Below are 19,805 nucleotides of genomic sequence, written 5' to 3'. Positions count from 1 at the left end.
ATAATAGAGTAGAAATCATTATATTCTCCCTACTCTCCCACCTCCTTCTCACCTACCCACCGTTAAGCTCCCAGACATTTATCTGTGTACAGACTTAATCTGTATGCACATTCATATAAACATACTTAAAAAAAAAACCTTTCCTACTATGCAAACTTATTTTCTAAGTTTCTTTTGCCTGTAGGAAAAAACAAATCTGGTTTGGCATTCAAGGTAGTTAATAGCCCTCCTTCCCACACCAACTCTCCAAGTTTGTATTCTGCTATTTTACCCTATATGTTCAATGTTTCAGCCTCTCTGAACTTTTCATAGTTCCCCATATATGCCATACCCTTTCCTTTTTTATTTTATCTGGCTACGCCTTTAAAATCTGTTTCAGATGTTATGTTATATATGAATCTGTTTCCTAGTTTTCTATTGTAGAATCATTCCTTCATCTGTATTTCCATAGTATTTTGTATATAACTTGACTGTGATAATAATTATAATAGCTAATAAGTATTGGCTCTGTTGTGTTAAGTTTAACTTTTTTTACATTTATTTTATTTAATCATGTTTTCACATTATTTTGTAACTTATCTGCTTATGTGTCTTTTCCCAAATAGACTACAACTTACTGATTCATCTTTAGGTTCTAGTATATGGCACTATACCTGGGCATGTGATAAATGCTCAGTACATCTGTATAAGAAAGAATGAATGTAAAAATGTTGCTCTTTAGTACTTGGTATTAAAGGTGAAGCATAGATCATAACTGCTCTCTGTGAATATAGAATAGAGAAGGATACAGTGTGAATTGAATGAAGAAGGCACTAGGAAATCCCGTCTTTTCCCTATAGAATGGCTTATGGAGAACTCTATAGGTATATTACAGGATTGGAGAAAGCTGAAGAAAATGCAAATAGAATTATCCTAGTCTAAGATGCTTTAGCTTGTATTATTTGTTGGTGGCTTTAGCCTTTGTGTAGGTATTTTGCAGTCGTGACAGAATGAAATAATATTCATCATGAGTATAATATAAAGGGTGTAGGCAAAATGAGAACAAGGAAAGGAGATGAGAAAGGACTGCTTTGAGGTGGAAATATAAGTTGTATTTATCTGTGCTTTTCAAATTGTTTGCTTAATTTGCCTCCTAAAATAATTTTTTAAAATGATGTACCACTTTGTGTATATTAAAGCTGATATCTAAAATACTTTTTATCAATGGTACTGATGAAACTAGTGGCAGGGCAGGAATAAAGATGCAGGCATAGAGAACGGACTTGAGGTCACGGGGTGGGGGGATGGGGAGGGGAAGCTGGGACAAAGTGAGAGAGTAGCATTGACATACATACACTACCAAATGTAATATGTGTGGCTAGTGGGAAGCTGCTGCATAGCACAGGGAGATCAGCTTGACGCTTTGTGATGACCTAGAGGGGTGGGATAGGGAGGATGGGAGGGAGGCTCAAGAGGGAGGGGATATGGGGATATATGTATACATATAGCTGATTCACTTTGTTGCACAGCAGGAACTAACACAACATTGTAAAACAATTATACTCCAATAAAGATATTAATGAATAAATAAATAAAAGCAGTGAGTTGAAAAGAAAAAAATAAGTAAAATAAAATACTTTTTATCACAAGTTTAAGTAGCTACAGAGACTATAGCTAAAAACATATTATATATTGGGTATATGCTTTAAATAAATTTTGTCAAAACGTTGGAGCTGCCTATTTCATTCAATCATGAAAAATGTCTGCATGAAATCTGACTGGCTAAATCATTCCTTGTTGCCAAACTACTTAGCTAAGTCAGACTTACTATCAGTCAATAACAAGCCTGACCTCATTTTTTAGGTCAAATCAGCCTGTTAATACACTCCATGACAACCGTCTCACTTCTGAATTCTAAATATGAGATAGGTATATAGATTGCTTTATAAACAATCATACTGACAGACCCCAGGTCTTCCCAGGATAAAACAAGTGTCATCCCCTTCAATTTTTCTTGCTTTGCTCATAAAGGATTATCCTCCAGGATCAATGAATTCTTTTTTTTTTTTTTAATTTTTATTGGAGTATAGTTGCTTTACAATGTTGTAAAGCAATGTAGTTTCTATCGTACAGCAAAGTGAATCAGCTATACGTATACAGGTATCCCCTCTTTTTTGGATTTCCTTCCCATTTAGGTCACCACAGAGCATTGAGTAGAGTTCCCTGTGCTATACAGTAGGTTCTCATTAGTTATCTATTTTATACATAGTATCAATAGTATATATATGTCTCCCAATTCATCACACACCCCTCTTTCCCCCTTGGCATCCATACGTTTGTTCTCTACGTCTGTGTCTGTATTTCTGCTTTGTAAATAAGATGGTCTATACCAATGTTTTCAGATTCCCCATATATGCATTAATATACAATGTTTGTTTTTCTCTTTCTGACTTACTTTATTCTGTATGACAGTCTCTAGGTCCATCCATGTCTCTACAAATGACCCAATTTGTTCCTTTTTATGGCTGAGTAATATTCCATTGTATATATATGCCACATCTTCTTTATCCAGTCATCTGTCAATGGACACTTAGGTTGCTTCCATGTCCTGGCTATTGTAAATAGTGCTGCAGTGAACATTGGGGTGCATGTGTCTTTTTGAACTATGGTTTTCTCTGGGTCTATGCCCAGTAGTGGGATTGCTGGGTCATATGGTAGTTCTATTTTTAGTTTTTTGTGGAACCTCCATACTGTTCTCCATAGTGGCTGTATCAATTTACATTCCCACCAACAGTGCAAGAGGGTTCCCTTTTCTCCACACCCTCTCCAGCATTTATTGTTTGTGGTTTTTGTGATGATGGCCATTCTCACTGGTGTGAGGTGATATCTATTGTAGTTTTGATTTACATTTCTCTAATAATTAGTGATGTTGAGCATCTTTTTATGTGCCTCTTGGCCATCTGTATGTCTTCCTTGGAGAAATGTCTATTTAGGTCTTCTGCCCATTTTTTGACTGGGTCGTTTGTTTTTTTGATATTGAGCTGCACGAGCTGTCTGTATATTTTGGAGACTGATGATCCTTTGTCCGGTGCTTCATTTGTTCCTCTTCCTTAGTTGCTCCGCCCCTGGGGCTCAGCTGTGGTTTTAGTCCCGCCTCTGTATGTGGGCTACCCACAGAAGTCTGCTCCAAAGGCTGCCCTGGAGCATTCGGGTCTGCCCCGGTGAGGACAGGGCTCAGAGGTGGCACGAATTCCTGGGTCACGGGGGCCCCGGTGGCGACAGGTGCACGGGAAAGCCGGTGGCCACAAGCACAAGAGATCTGGCCCTAGTGGGAGCGTTTCCTAGTGCCTGGCGGCTGGCGCGAGAAGGTCAGCTCTGGTGGGGGCCTTTTGTAGCTCCTGGTGGCAGGCATGAGAAGGCCAGCCCTGTTGGGGGCTTTTCTTTGTGCGTGGCGGGACAGGTGGCCGGCGCGTGGGAAGAGAGAGGCTGCAATGGCGGCTCCACCCCCTGCACATCAGTCAACAGTGGCGCCTTGCTTCTATGGCAGTCTCGGCTTCCTCCACAAGCATTCCTGGTTGCGGATTTCCTCCCTCCTGTCCCCTCAGGCTGTGTCCTCGCAGTCAACAGCAGCTTTGCCCCCAGGTTTGCTCTTCAGTCCGCATGTTCCAGCTCTTAACGCCTCCCCCAGCCCCCCGTGTGCACCAGCAGACACACGTCTCAGTCTGGGGCGCACAGGACCAGCTGTGTAGTTCTCACTCTGTCCTATCTGTCACAGACAAGCCGTTTCATCCTCCTCCAACAGCCTCAGATGCTCCCCTTCTGTCCCAACTGATTTCCCCGTCAGTGAGGGGATTTCCCCGGATGCGGGAACCTCTCCTCTGCTTTAGCTCCCCCCAGGGGTACAGATCCCGTTCCGCTGCCTCTCCTCTTCTTTTTCCCTTCTTTCTTTCATCCTACCCAGTTGTGTGGGGATCTTTCTTGTCCTTTCCAGTGTCCAAGGTCTTCTGCTAGTGTCCAGCCAGTGTTCTGTGAGAATTGTTCCATCTGTAGATGTATTCTTAATGCATTTGTGGAGAGAGATGAACTCCACGTCTTCCTACTCATCCACCATCTTGGTTTTCCCGCAATGCACTCTTGAATTATCCCTTTGCATTATGCTCTGGAGACTTTTACTCACAGGGGTGGGTGGGGAACAAGACACCATAGCAAGGTTTGGGATGGGTGAGAAGTATGCTTTCTTTTTTGTAAAGTAGAAACAGGATGATTGTGGAAGTCGAAAGAGGGACAGAATGCTGGTGACTTGCAGGTGCATCCTCAGGCAAATCAATTTTAGGAACGGGTACATATGGAAATTGAGGATTTGGAAGTAGGCTCCGTTTAAACATTTAAATCTGCATTACCCATGAGAAGGCTTTTTTTTACATTTTGTTGAAGACTGCTGGTATGGGTTCTGTCCATGTAATGTCATAGGCATTACACATATAATCACAAGATAAATTGGTTGTGACATCCAGAATATACTTTCTGGTGTTTTGGTAAGTACACCAAGTACCCTCTCTATCTTATATTCAAGAGTGTACCAGATACTGCAATCCTGTGGTTTCCAATTACAAGAGAAGAGAGGGGATGAATATGTGAATGGTCAGAAGAGAATGGTATGCAAGAGGAGAAGAAATCCCTTTTCTCAAATGTAAAGTGAACAAGATGAAGATTTTGAAAATCAAAAATAGGCAAAGGGAGTCTCTAGGGATTTTAATGAGAATAACCAGTGGTATGCTGGTATATTTGTTTCTTGAAAATAAGTTTCGATATGATGAACAAGAATGGGATTAAGTATTAACGCCTTCCTCTAGTACTATGGACTAACCATTATTTATATACAATTTTAAAAAAAACTTTTACCACCTGGATTTTCATTTAGTTGGTGAAATTTTTCCTGAAACTCTTTTCATTTGTAGCATAAATTGTAGGCAAATAAAAATGTTCAGTCTTTTTAACTTTATTCTCACTTTAGAACTTTGAATACTTTTGATTTTAGAGATTAGTTTACAAAGATATTATAAAAATACTAAAAATAAATGTCCACATCAATACTGTTTAGCATTCTAAATGTAATATATTTTAAAATATGCAACATTATGGATTCCATCTTTTGTATTGAGTTATAATATAGTACAGCATTAGAATAAGTATCTGACCATCATTAGGAAAGCTTTCTATTGAGCTAATTATTTAGCTGTTTGTAAAATATTTGTGTTTTAACCACACTAAATTGCTGGTATACAACTAGGAAAACTGTGTGATATCAATTTTATTCCCGTTGCTGTATTGCCCTAGTTTATTTTTATTTTTAAAAATTAATTATTTATATTTTATTCTGGGCTGCGTTGGGTCTTCGTTGCTGCGCACAGGCTTTCTCTAGTAGTGGTGAGCGGGGGCTACTCTTCGTTGCGGTGTGCGGGCTTCTCATTGCAGTGGCCTCTCTTGTTGTGGAGCACGGGCTCTAGACGTGCGGGCTTCAGTAGTTGTGGCTCACGGGCTCTAGAGCACAGGAGCAGTAGTTGTGGCGCACTGGCTTTGTTGCTCCGTGGCATGTGGGATCTTCCTGGACCAGGGCTTGAACCTGTGTCCCCTGCATTGTCAGGTGGGTTCTTAACCACTGTGCCACCAGGGAAGTCCCCTAATTTATTTTTAAACAAGAACCTGTGTTAAAGGAACTCCAAATATTGCTTATAGCTCAGAAGTATAAAATATAGTCTGTGGCTATAATAAAAAAATATTCCAGCAGGTCCAAAAGATATTGGGAATAAAAAGCCACCCATTTGCTTTTTGTAGAAGCAGTAGCAATCTGCAGACAAGCTATTCTAGCTTCAAAACAGTATGGTAGATGGTTTTATGGAACTTGCAATTACAAAAATCCACTTTAACCTTTCTTTCTTACTGGCAGGTGTCCCATTGGCTTGCAGCCAGAGGCTGTGAGTATAGTGCAGCTGGCTTGTCCCCCAGAGTGCTGAAAATGCCGACACTCCAGCTGGCTGCTCATAATTGCGCTGATTGTGGTCTGACAACCAGAGCTCCATGAAAGAAATGTGATGAATATACAAAAATATTTTACAAATTTGATCAGATTACAAATTTCATTTCTCTTTTTTCTCCTCTATAGATATGATATCTGCACTTATAAAAATAAGCCCTGTGGAACACTGGGTAAGTTTTTTATAAAGGGAGGATAGTTCAGATTGTCTTTTTGGTCCAATGGCTTTATTTATTATTATTATTAATTTGGTAATTTTCTTTTCTGCCACATCTGAAATTATTCCTATAAACTGGTAAACCTGACCTTTGTGTTTATGTCACTTACTAGGAAACAAGTAGAATGATGATTGAAAACAGCTTAGGAGGTGATTCAAAATCATCAAACAGTAATAATAAATCAAAAGTTACCACTCATTTTCATATAATCCATCTCTGTAATGTATTTTCCAAAACTACTAAGGAGTTTGAGAGCAAATTAAAGCAACCAGCAACTTCAAATCTGAGTCCAGGAAGGAAAGGGAAAAAAAACTTAGGGGATACTTCATGGAGAGTCATTAAGAACAGTACTTCTTTTGGTCCAATTTTGTGGAAGGATTATATCCTCATAAATAAAGATATTATTGGAAAATTTTATTACCTGAACAGAATAAAACAAATTTTGTAAAATATTACAGCCAGAGGTGGAGAGAGAGGACAGAATTATCTTTCTTGTGCTTCCCATATATCACTTGTTTTTTTTTAAAGCAATTCTATAGTATTCTAGAAATTAAAAAATCATTTTGTTGCGGAGTATAACTTTGTAGTGGTTAAAAGTTAACTGCAAATACAAATGGGGGAAAATGGTAGCTTTCAAGTAGACTAAATTGTTAAGCAACTAGAATTATTTTAAGTAAAAGCAGGAGGCTTTTATATGGTGGGGTTTTTTTAGAGTCATAGAGGCTTTTTACAGACTCAGAAGTTAAGCAACTGAAGGTGAATTCTCTAGATTCTCTGACAAGTCTCACTTTTCTTATCTGTAAAGGAATAGTTATGAATTCTGTTCCTATGCGCCTCATGAGAATTTGGGGATGATCAAATTTAAAGTAGAGGTCCTGGAGAGGTCAGTGTGAAACATCTCTTCAAAAATTAAAATTTCTCTTGATGATTTTACCTGCCTTCCCAGGCTTCTCCTTCCTCATTTCCCTCAGGATTTACAGCAAAAGGAGAAATCCCAATTTGCCGATGACAAGTATTATGGTGGAGAAGTTTGCTGGTTAAAATCATAACACAGAGAAAGAACTCTTTGCTGAGAGAGCTCACATCAAAAAGATTTTCTTCACAGTGTTTTAGGTTAACAAGACCAACAGTAATCCAAAGGAAGGGAACCTGAGCTGAAAACCAACAACTGGCTTTGACAGTTTCAGTGCATTACTACCTTTTACAGTTTATTTAGCTCTTTGTTCCTTAATTTCCTTATCTATGATGTAGGAGTAATATCTGCCCTTATGCTGCAAGGATATTTTTTAAGTCATTTAAGGAAATATAAAGGCGTTTACTATAGAAATGAACTGGTGTTGTTTAATGTAGAAATTATACTGTTTAACTTATTCCCTGTATTGTACATACTCCATAAGCAGTTACTAAGTGCTTAATCAATTTTAGGTGTAATATTCACCAAGTTTCAAAGAAGGTGCAAGCTCTAGCTTGTATTCTCTAGTGTGTTTATTTTGAGGAAATATATATGTATAGCTATATGCATATGTATGTATCTATACATATTCTATTCTGCTTTTTGAAGGTAGTTTATTTACACTGAGATATGGTCTTCATTGGGACATGAATAATAACACTGCCTAATACGTTGGGATAGTTTATTAATTTCCAGAATCAATATTTTAATACTTGGATACATGTCAGTGTATTTTCAATCCTAATATAAATTATTTTTCAAATTATAAACCATTATAACTTATTTTTATACTATTTCTTATACTGAAAACTGAATGAATTGTGTTGTTTATACATGTGTTGATTTTAATATGTGGAAAATATATTATCAGCACAGTTGATCAGGTTTTTTCTTTTTGAGTGGTCTTTCTGGTAACTTTCATATTGGTTTTCATGCTGACTCTTGGATATTTTCTTGCTTAGTACTGCTGGTGACCAATTGTAACCTGGCTAAGTAGATTTCAGGGTGCAAACTGTGGCCATCAAACTGAGGAAATCTAAATGACCCGAATAGTCATCAAACCCCTATTAACACAATCACACATAAGAACTTTGACAGCTTCAGTTTTACAGGAATAGAAAAAATGGTGGGAAGTTGTGAAAAATACATTAGCATCTAAATTAGTCTTTTATTTTAGTTAAGATTTACCTTATACTTTCAACAACTAGTTATTTCTCAGATATGTTTTTTCTTAGGTTGTTCTTTTAGTAGAGCTAACAATTTTATATCAGATGCATAAGTAAATCTGTGCTTACAAATACACCTTGGGGAGTCATTTGGCATTCTCAATTAAAAATAGGGCCATATGGCACATACCAAAGAACAACAACAACAAAAGGATAATGGCATAATAGATTTCAGGAAATATAAGTAATGTTAATTTAACAATAAATATTAGTAATTTTTTAAACCAAATTTCATAAAGCTCAAAACAGAAACAATATTCAAATAGAGTGGCTTTGTTTTTTCCATATCATGGACCATGTTGAACCCAGTAGCTTAAAGGCAGATAATGTACTGCAGACTTTTTTGTATTTTCCCTCTCTCTGTCTCTTTTTCTCTCAGTGGAATTTGGAAGTAATATTCATTAAATATTTTTGATTAACCAAAAAAATTAAGTCATCCTGCCTCAACTAGTCCCTCTTTACTTCCTCTTCTTCAAGTCCCAAGACCTCTAAGTGAATGGAAGGGCAGAACAAAGATATCACTATTATTAACTCTGTGAGGCAAAAATCACCTCCTCCCCAGCTCCTGCCCCCCCTGCAACATAAATCAGTAGGAAAAGCAAACAGTCTATCAGCAAATCCAACACTAACCTCAGCTCTTTTCCAATGTGGTTATTAATGTTGATATTTCATATTAGAGCATACAAAAATACACAATTTCTAGAGCTTTCTTGTCAGTAAGAATATGAATTGAATAGCTTTTACTGTTCCAAATTAGCGTAACTGGACTTTGTACCTAGCGTAGAACATTGTTTATTGCATTCGATAAATATTAATTGAATTGGATTGAAATCACTTTTGGTGGGAAGGTAATTATTAATACCTGGGTGTTGATAGTAGACTACTATCATATAAAATATTTTTCCTACTTTTCCTTCAATTTCTTCTAAATAACTTTAGTACATATGTGTGTTAAGTATGGCTTAGCATCTATTTCCTTATAACACATGACATTATGTCTTTCACACAAAAATTCTTTTTTCTCAGCACTATTTTAAAGTTTTGAACTAATCACAGAGCATGATATTCATTTGGAAATAAATATTAAAACTTTTACATACTAAAATTCCCAAGGGAAGAATACCTTGAGTAATATAACATTTCACTAGAATCAGTGAATTAACACCATAGTTTTTGCTTTATTACTAAAACTAATGCATTTAAGGGGGATGAGAGAGGGGAGAACCACGCTGAATGTGTGGATGACTTTCCGCCCATTAAAATACTTAAAGAAATTGTTGCATCACTTGCAGGACTAATTTCAGAAGATTAAAAAAATGCAAAAACCTCCCATCTTTAACAGTTCTTTTTCTGTTTTGAATCATTCATTTTTGTTTTTATAAAAATGTCATTTTTAAAAACCATTTGGGATTCCCTTTTTTTGGTAACTAAAAAGTTGCTTGTATATTTTTATGAACCCACTAAACTTAAACAGATCTTTTTAGAAAAATAATGTGGATATATTTTGCTTTCTACAGCCTGAAGAATGTTAAAATAGAAATGCTTTCTTGAATTCCCTCTTCTGGCTCAAGTTACTAGGTGGTCCCAAGTTACCAGAAGTAAAATTTATAAATCTAACCCCTAGTCTAGACATTTTCCAGCACTGACTGCAGTTCAAAAAATATTAATGTCTAGCCGGCAAAGTGAAACTCCCCCCAGTGATTTTGCAAATGACTAGAAAGTTAACCTTTTGCCAACTGCTCCTTCTGTGCATGGAGGTTATTAAAAAGAATCCAGGCATTTATAAGTATGGGCTTTTTAAGACTGAAACACCTTGGCTTGACCCTTTGTGTCTCCTTCTGTTTATTCAGGCTTGGCCTCTGTGGCTGGAATGTGTGAGCCTGAAAGGAGCTGCAGCATTAATGAAGACATTGGCCTGGGTTCAGCTTTTACCATTGCACATGAGATTGGTCACAAGTGAGTGAGTTTAAGAAAATCAAAATAAATTTTAGAACTCCACTCTTTTGAGCAACTCATAACTACTGTGTGGAACGCCTGTGCTCAACCATATTTTACTGCCTTTTTGTCTGATTTCAATAGAGAATGTTATCATTTAAGGTATTGGGATAAATCATCTTAAGAACTGGAGACCTGTTAAATAATCTTTCTGATTCAATGACTAGTGTCCTCAGAGTGGTGAATGCACCACACTTAAGTTTTGTTATGTACATTTGAAACAATTTAGCTTTACCGTGGTCCACTCAACACCGAGTTTCTCACAGTCGAATTGTTTAATGATCTTTTTCTCAAGTGACAATACATATATATTTAAAAATCATCATTGACACCATTACCATAAAGTGTACTTTGAGTTTTCACTCTTCAAACAGCTGTGAGCATGCCTTTTCTAGGTTTGTGTAATCACTGCTATGCAACTTGTATTTTCAGGTGCACTTGTGTGTCAGTGGAAAAAAAAAAAACCCTGATATTTACAAGAGTAGTGAGATATCATCCTCACTACTTTTCAGGAGGAACTGGAGTTTTTAATATTTGTTTTAAATAAATCTGTGCCAAAAACTATCCTATGACTTCCCCCTCTCCCAACCCACCACCCAACAGCGATAAAACGCTTACTTTATTTCAAATAACAGGGAATAGTAAATGTAAAAGCTTGCTTATGTCTAGGGAGAGAAGTTTGAAAACTTTAAAAGGATAGTCAAACATTTTAAACTAAAACAAGCAGCCTATTTCTAAGAACTTCTGATGTTTATATGATTTAAATTTTATAGTCTGCTTTTTTTGGTAGAAAAAATGGATGGGGGAAAAAAGAACAAATAAAATGAATGCTTATTATATGACTTGCCTCAGAGGTCATTCCTGAGATAAATCTGTAGTTCAGCTTTTTTTCTTCCCAAAGGGGAGAGTAAAATTGGGTCAGTCTGTTGCATTATTTTGAAAATTGCCATTTAAATTTTACCAAATTGGTATTGATTTATGTGTGAATTCAAGTAACCAACAAGTTTCAAACCTGACTTAATTCAGACACAGGGAAAAGTCAGTATTACACTTTTAGTCGAATCCTAAGAATATTGGTATTCTAGTTTCCATTTCAATAAACAGCAGGGGAACAAAAGGGAAAAGCCTTCTTAACCAGGCAGTTTATCTTCAACTCACTTAAAAATCTGACTCATTAATTACTGTCATAATCTTATGCAACCAGGCTGAATTTAATAGGTTCTGTTAGATTCAATTAAATTGAAAGGTTAGGATAAGTAACATGCAGTGGATAAATAATATGTGTATGAGAGCAGTATTACCTCATGGAGCCATGAGTTAGTCAATGTCAATGTATGCATTATAAGTCCCATTCTTATATGTACTTAAATAGGCAAGGTGAGGGTTTATCTCTCTTTTTATCTTTTATTAAGATTCTAACTGAGCTACTGTGAGACTTCCTAGATTTTTTTGTTGACCTTATGGATAATTCCTTTTAATTCTTCCTCAGATGAATGGTTTGTACCTTATGTAGAAGAAATGTAGGAGAGAAGTAGAATATACCTCTTAAGATTTATGTGCCTTGTTGTAACTTTGTTTCATAGCTAATTCTTTTTTGATGATGTGAATGTTAAAAATGGGGGGGGAGGAATTCACAAAATGCTTTATATTGAAAGCCAGAAGAAACGCTTCAATTCAAAAATGTTATTTGAAGCCCTAAAAATTAACTTTCTTTCCACGTTGATTCCTATGTCACTATCCCCCTATCCCTTTGTCCTCAGACAACTAGGTAGGGTATGTTTAACACACTGTCTTATTCATTGACGAAAATCCTTTTACTTGCTTTTAAGATCTTAGGGTTTAGCTTTAAGGAATTTAGCAAGTCAGCTCTAGTACAACTCATGTCATCATTAAAATATAGTGCTCTCTATTCTTCCTGAAACAAAATAATAGTCATGGTAAATATATCAGGTATACTTTTCAAATAGAGTATAATGTGCTCTATACTCTATAGAGTATAAAACAAAGGTTTTTGTAATTCTTATCATTTAGTAGAATGAATGTTAAGTGATGTGGTGATATCTCCAGATTAATTACAGTGAAAAATATTCGACCATGAATTAGTGAGAAAAATATTTCGACCATGAATTAGGTCGAAAAATATTCGACCATGAAAAGTGCCTCTACTGAGTCACTAGAATGCGAATACTTTCTACCAATCTTCAGGTTGTGTAGAATATGGTTTTGCACCCGTTGCATACTTATGTAGGGATATTATATCCATTTTAAACAGCAGTGGATAACTTCTTTTCTTTGGCTAGGCCTTAGTGACCACTTTTTGTTTCTGTTCACTCCCTTATGCAAACAAGAAATTAGTTTCCTTGTCAAATGAAAAACTGAGCTTTATGCTATATTTAAATGGCAGTCTAGTTTTAATGAAGGCTATAAGCTATCAACACTTAATGAAATCTTATAAAAAAGAATATTCTTTGAATGATTTTTTTATTAATAATGTAGTTGCTATAGTTTTCAGAAGTTGAAAAAAATTATGATGTTGAAGACAGGTGGCAAGAATTCAACCAGGTATGTAGTATATTGAGAAAGCTAGCTAATATATTCATGCTGTACAAAAATAAGTAATCTTAAAAAGAAATCTTTTTTTAAAAATCCATATTTTTTTAGAGATGCATATTGAAGTATATGTGACTGAAGTGGTAGGACATCTGAGATTTGCTTGTTAAAGAAAGGAGAAAAAAAGAAAGTTAAAGCAAGAATAGTAAATTTTGAATTTTATAATGTTGATGACATGTGGATGGGAGTTCATTATGGTGCTCCCTCTACTATTATATATGTCTGACTTTTTTTCACAATAAGTGAACAATAAAACTTTTAGATTTGACTTAACTCATTTATTAATTAATAGTGATTGAGTGAACTGTTACTCTAATTTTGAAAGGATTGTCAAAAGTTGTATTGAAAGCTGCAGGGGTTTATCAGTCTTGCTTTTAAAAATCATTTTCAATGTTTGGTCTTACCAGTAGAGATATACTTTTTTTTTTTTTTTTTTTGTGGTACGTGGGCCTCTCACTGCTGTGGCCTCTCCCGTTGCGGAGCACAGGCTCCAGACGCGCAGGCTCAGCGGCCATGGCTCAGGGGCCCAGCCGCTCCGCGGCATGTGGGATCTTCCCAGACCGGGGCACAAACCCGTGTCCCCTGCATCGGCAGGCGGACTCTCAACCACTGTGCCACCAGGGAAGCCCGAGATATACTTTTTATAGAAGATTGGTTAGGAGATGAAGTTTTTAAAGAAGGAGAAATGTGGCAAGACTTCAGGATAAAATTGTAAATTAGGTTACTGTGTTAGGAAGCTATTATTACTGTTTTCTTTATCCAAACTTCCCCTCTCCTGCTGCAAATACCTAAGTATCTTTAAATGCTTGATCAGTGCTGTTTTCTTTTTTTTTCTTTTCTTTTTTTTTTGTGGGTGTACCATATATGGAGACTTAAAAAAATTTTTTTTTGTATTGGAGTATAGTTGATTAACAATGTTGTGATAGTTTCAGGTGTACAGCAAAGTGATTCAGTTATACATATACATATAGCTATTCTTTTTCAAATTCTTTTCCCATTTAGGTTGTTATACAATATTCAGCATAGTTCCCTGTGCTATATAGTAGGTCCTTGTTGGTTATCCATTTTAAAAATAGCAGTGTGGGGCTTCCCTGGTGGCGCAGTGGTTGAGAGTCCGCCTGCCGATGCAGGGGACACGGGTTTGTGCCCCGGTCCGGGATGATCCCAGATGCCGCGGAGCAGCTGGGCCCGTGAGCCATGGCTGCTGAGCCTGCGCATCCGGAGCCTGTGCTCCACAACGGGAGAGGCCACAACAGTGAGAGGCCCGTGTACCGCAAAAAAAAAAAAAAAAAAAAAAATAGCAGTGTGTACAAGTGCTGTGTTTTCTTGACAGAAGGCTAATAATAAACATACACCAAGGTAGTTGACACTTTAATGCCTTTGTCTAGTTTTGGTATTGAAATAGTGTTAGTCATAAAATGAGTCAAGTGTTCTATTTTCTGGAAGTGTTTGCTTTCCCATGAGTAAGTTTTAAAACATTTAGTTATAATTTATATACAATAAATATGCGTCCATTTTTTGTACAGTATGAGAAATTTTGACAAATGTGTATAACCATGTACCCACCACCACAGTCAAGCTACCAACATTTACATTGCCTAAAAAATTCCCTTTGTTCCCTTTTACAGTCTCCACACTCCTCCCCCTTTCCTTGGCCCCAGACAACCACAGATCTACTTTTTATCTTTATAGATTAAACTCATCTTTTCTATAGTTTCATTTAAGTGGACTCATATAGTGGGTATTCTTTTGTGTCTAGCTTCCTTCCCTCAGCACAATGGTTTTGAGGTTCAGTCATGTTGTTGTTGTGTGTATCAATAGTTCTTTTTTTCCCTGAAGAGTATTCCATATCATAATAGCATACATCACATTTTAGATTGTTTCTAGTTTGGAGCTATTATAAATAGATCTGGTATGAACAACCATGTACAAGAATTTGTCTGGACATATGCTTTTATTTCCCTTGGGTAGTGCTGCTGGTAGTATGGTATATGTTAGTTTCACTTTATAATAAACAAGAAAACTCTGATTCAAAGTGGCTGTATACCATTTTGCAGTCCCACTAGCAATCTATGAGAGTTCCAATTACTGCAGATCCTTGCCAACATTTATTATTATAAATCTTTTTGATTTAGCCATTATTATGCATTTTAGTGGTATCTCATTGTGTCTTTAATTAGTTGATTATTTTCTGATAAATAATGATGTTAGTGATGATGAACATCTTTTCTTGTGCTTGTTATTCATTATCTTCTTAAATGTCTATTCCTTTTCCCATTTAAAAAAAAAACTGAGGTGTTTCATTCTTATTGAGCTGTAAGAGTTCTCAATATATTCTGGATAAAAGTCTTTATCATGTATACATAATGTGAATATTTTCTCCAAGTCTTTTGCTTGCCATTCATTTTTTAATGAGGTCTTCTGAAAAGCAGAGTTTTAAAATTTTGATGAAGTCTAATTTATAATTTTTCCTTTATGGTTTGTGTTTTTGTGTCCTAAGAAATCTTTGCCTACTTCAAGATTGTGAAAATTTTCTTCTATATTTTTGTCTAAATTTTATACTTTTAGCTTTTATATTAAGATCTGTAGTTCATTTTGAGTTAACTTTTTTTGTATGGTGTGAGGTAAGGGTGGAAGTTCCCTTTTTTCCTCATATGAAGATCCAGTTATTTCAGCCCAATTTGTTAAAAATAAATTTGTTGGTTTGTAGTTTTCTTTTAATGTCTTTGACTAGTTTTGGTATCAGAATAAAGTTAGTCTTATAAATTGAATTAGGAAGTGTTCTAGTTTCTGGAAGAGTTTGTATACATAAGGTTGATATTATTTTGTCCTTGATATTATTATGTCTATAATATAAATAATGATGTTCCATCATTCATTCATGATATTTGTAATTTGTGTTTTCTCCTTTTTTTCCAGCTTTATTGAGATATAATTGACATATAACATTGTATAAGTTTAAGAGGTACAACGTGATGATTTGATACACGTATATATTGTGAAATGATTACCATGATAAGGTTAGTTAATAGATCCAACACATCATATAATTACCTATTTTTGTGTGTGTGGTGAGAACATTTAAGATTCATTCTCTGAGCAGCTTTCAAGTATACAGTACAGTATTATTAACTATAGTCACCATGCTTTACTGAGCCCCCCCTAGAACTTTTTCATCTTATAACTGGAAGTTTGTACACTTTGAACGGCATCTTCCCATTTCCTCCAGACCCCAATCCCCTGACAACCACCAATCTACTCTCTATGAGTTCAGCTCTTAGATTCCAAATATAAGTGAGATCATACAATATTTGTCTTTATCTGACCTATTTCACTTATCATAATGCCCCCAAGTTTCACCCATGTTGCAAATGTTTTCTTCCATTCCATAGTTTGCCTTTTCATTTTGTTGATTGTTTCTTTTGCTGTACAGAAGGAAATGGCAGAATTTCCTTCTTTTTTATGATTGAATAATATTCCACTATGTGTGGGGGTGTATGTGTATCACATTTCCTTTAGCCATTCATCCACTGGTATGTACTTAGGGTGTTTTCATTTCTTGGCTATTGTGAGTAATGCTTCAGTGAACATGGGGGTGTAGATATCTATTTGAAATAGAAATTTTATTTCCTTTGGCTATATAAGCAGAAGTGGGATTGCTGGATCATATGGTAGTTCTATTTTTAATTTTTTTGAGAAACCTTTATACTATTTTCCATAGTGACTGTACCAATTTATATTCCCACCAACAGTGCACAATAGTTCCCTTTTCTCCACATCCTTACCAGCACTTGAAGTCTCTTATTAACCATTCTAACAGGTATAAGATTATATCTCATTGTGGTTTTGATTTTCATTTACCAGATGATTAGTGATGTGAGCACCTTTTCAAGTACTTGTTGGTCATCTATATGTCTTCTTTAGAATAATGTCTACTCAGGTCCTTTGCCCATTTTAAAACGTTGTTTTAAAATGTTGTTTGTTTGTTTTGGCTATTGAGTTGTATGAGTTCCTTTATATTTTGGATTTTAACTCCTTATCAGTTGTGTGGTTTGCAAATATTTTCTTCCATTCCATAGGTTGCCTTTTCATTTTGTTGATTGCTCCTTTTGCTGTGTAGAAGCTTTTTAGTTTGATGTAGTCCAATTTTGTTTATTCTTGCTTTTGTTGCTTATGCTTTTGATTTCATATCCAAGAACTCATTGCCAAAACACTGTCAAGGAGCTTTTCCCCTATGTTTTCTTCTAGAAGTTTTATAGTTTCTGGGTTTACATTTAAGTCTTTAATCTATTTTAAGTTAATTCTTGTGAGTTGTGTAAGATAGGGGTCCAATTTCTTTCCTTTTTTTTGCATGGTAATGCCCAGTTTTCACAACATCATTTATTGAAGAGACTATCCTTTTCTCATTGACTATGCTTGGCTCCCTTTTCAAATATTAGTTGACAATATATGTGTGGGTTTTTTTTTTTATGGACTCCCCATTCTGTTCTATTGGGTCTATGTGTCTGTTTTTATGCGAGTACCATACTGTTTTGATTACTGTAGCTTTGTAGTATAGTTTGAAATCAGCAATAGTCATAATTCCAGCTTTGTTCTTTCTCAAGATTGCTTAGGCTATTTGGTGTGTTTTGTAGTTCCATACAAATTTTAGGATTGTTCTTCTGTTTCTATAAAAAATGTCATTGAAATTTTGATATGAATTGCATTCAATCTATACTAGATGGTTTAGGTAGTATGAACATTTTAACAGTGTTAACTCACCGTGTCCATTTACATGGACTATCTTTTCACTTATTTCTGTCTTTTATAAATGTCTTATAGTTTTCAGTGTAGAGATCTTTCCTGTCCTTGGCTAAATTTATTCCTTAATATTTTTTATGCTATTCTAAATGAGATTGTTTTCTTTGTTTTTTCTTTTTTTTTTTCAGGTTATTCATTGTTAGTATACAGAAACACAACTGATTTTTGCATTTTGATTTTGTGTCCTGTACTTTATTGAATTCATTTATTCTAAAAATTTTTATGTGGCGTCTTTAGGTTTTTCTGTATACAAGATCATAACGTCTGCAAAGAGGGACAATTTTACTTCTTCCTTTCTTATTTAGATGCCTATTTATTTGAATTTTTTAATGTAGGCATTTATTGCTATAAAATCCCCTCTTAAAATTGCTTTTGCAGCATCCCTTAGGTTTTGGTATATTGTGTTTCCATTTACATTAGTCTCAAGATAGTTTTGATTATTCTTTTGGTTTCTTCTTTAACCAGCAGTATGTTGTGTAATTTCTATGTATTTGTGAATTTTCTTGCTTTATCATGTTGTTGACTTTAGTTCTATACTATTGTGGTCAGAAAAGAGACTGGAAATTATCTCAATCTTCTTAAATTTGTTAAGAGTTGTATTGTGACCTATTATGTGATCTATTCTGGAGAATGTTCTGTGTAACCTTGAGAAGAATGCGTATTCTGTTACTGTTGGATAGAATGATCTGTATGTGTCTTTTAAGACCATTTGAACTAAAGTGTGATTCAAGTCCAATGTTTCTTGATTTTTTTGAGTGATCTATCCATTATTGAAAGTGAGGATATTGTAATCCCCATCAATTATTACTTTATTAATTTCTTTTTCAAATTTGCTTTATGTATTTAGGTACTTGTTATGTTAGGTGCATAAAATCTTTACAATTGTTATATTCTCTTGTTGAATTGACCCCTTTATTATAATATTTGACCTACTTCGTCTTATATTAGTTTTTGGGTTAAAGTCTATTTTGCCTGTTATAAGTGTAGCTACTCCTGTTCTATTTTGGTTTACATTTGCATCGAATATCTTTTTCCACCCTTTCATTTTGAGCCTATTTGTTTCCTTTAAGGCTGAGTTAAATCTCTTGTAGGCAGCAGATGGTTGTCTTTTTATTTTTTTTATGCATTTAGCCACTCTGTGTCTTTTGATTGGAGAATTTATGCCATTTACATTTGAAGTAATTATTGATAGGTAAGGACTTAATAATGCCATCTTATTAATTGTTTTTTTGGCTGTTTTGTAATTCTTTTGTTTCCTTTTTCCTTTCTTGCTGTCTTCCTTTGTGAATGATGATTTTCTTTGGTGGTATGCTTTGATTCCCTTCTCTTTATCTTTGTGTATCTCCTGTAGGTTTTTGCTTTGTGGTAACCACAGGCCTTACATAAAACATAGATATAACATTTTATTGTAAGCTGATGACAGCTTAACTTCGAGTGCATAAAAAATTCTACCTTTTTATTCCTCCCCATATTTTATATTTTAGACATCACAATTTACATCTTTTATATTGTGATTAACGAATTATTATAGCTATAGATTTTTATAATTATATTTTATGTGTTCTTTAACCTTTATGCTAGAGTTAAGTGATTAACACATTACCGTATTACAATATTGGAATATTTTGAATTTGACAGTATACTTGCCTTTACCAGTATGTTTTATATGTTCTTGTGTTTTTGTATTACTTATTAGCATCCTTTCATTTCAACTTGAAGAACTTCTTTCAGCATTTCTTGTAAGGCAGGTGTAGTGGTGATGAACTCCCTCAGCTTTTTTGATCTGAGAAAGTCTTTATCTCTCCTTCATTTCTAAAGGACAAATTTGCCAGTTGTCCTTTGTTAAGTGTTCTTGGTTGACAGTTTTTTTTCTTCTAACACTTTAAATATAGCTCATTCTCTCCTGGTTGCAAGGTTTATGCTGAGAAGTCTGCTGATAGAGTATGGGGGTGTTCCTTTGTATGTGAGTAATTTTTTTCCCTTGCTGCTTT

General features: G+C 35.2%; 1 protein-coding gene across 1 annotated transcript in view; it reads left to right on the top strand.

The window, feature by feature from the left end:
• The window catches only part of ADAMTS6 (ADAM metallopeptidase with thrombospondin type 1 motif 6), a 273,337-nt gene that overhangs the window by 101,825 nt on the left and 151,707 nt on the right, over positions 1-19,805 (top strand). Inside the window, exons 8-9 of the mRNA XM_030844206.3 lie at positions 6,143-6,186; positions 10,260-10,365. Of these exons, the coding sequence (XP_030700066.2) occupies positions 6,143-6,186; positions 10,260-10,365 (150 nt within the window). The remainder of the gene's footprint in view (positions 1-6,142; positions 6,187-10,259; positions 10,366-19,805) is intronic.

Source organism: Globicephala melas, chromosome 3 (genome assembly GCF_963455315.2).
Source record: "Globicephala melas chromosome 3, mGloMel1.2, whole genome shotgun sequence".
In the NCBI taxonomy this organism is placed as follows: Eukaryota; Metazoa; Chordata; class Mammalia; order Artiodactyla; family Delphinidae; genus Globicephala; species Globicephala melas.
This window is presented reverse-complemented; position numbering and strand designations above follow the sequence as displayed.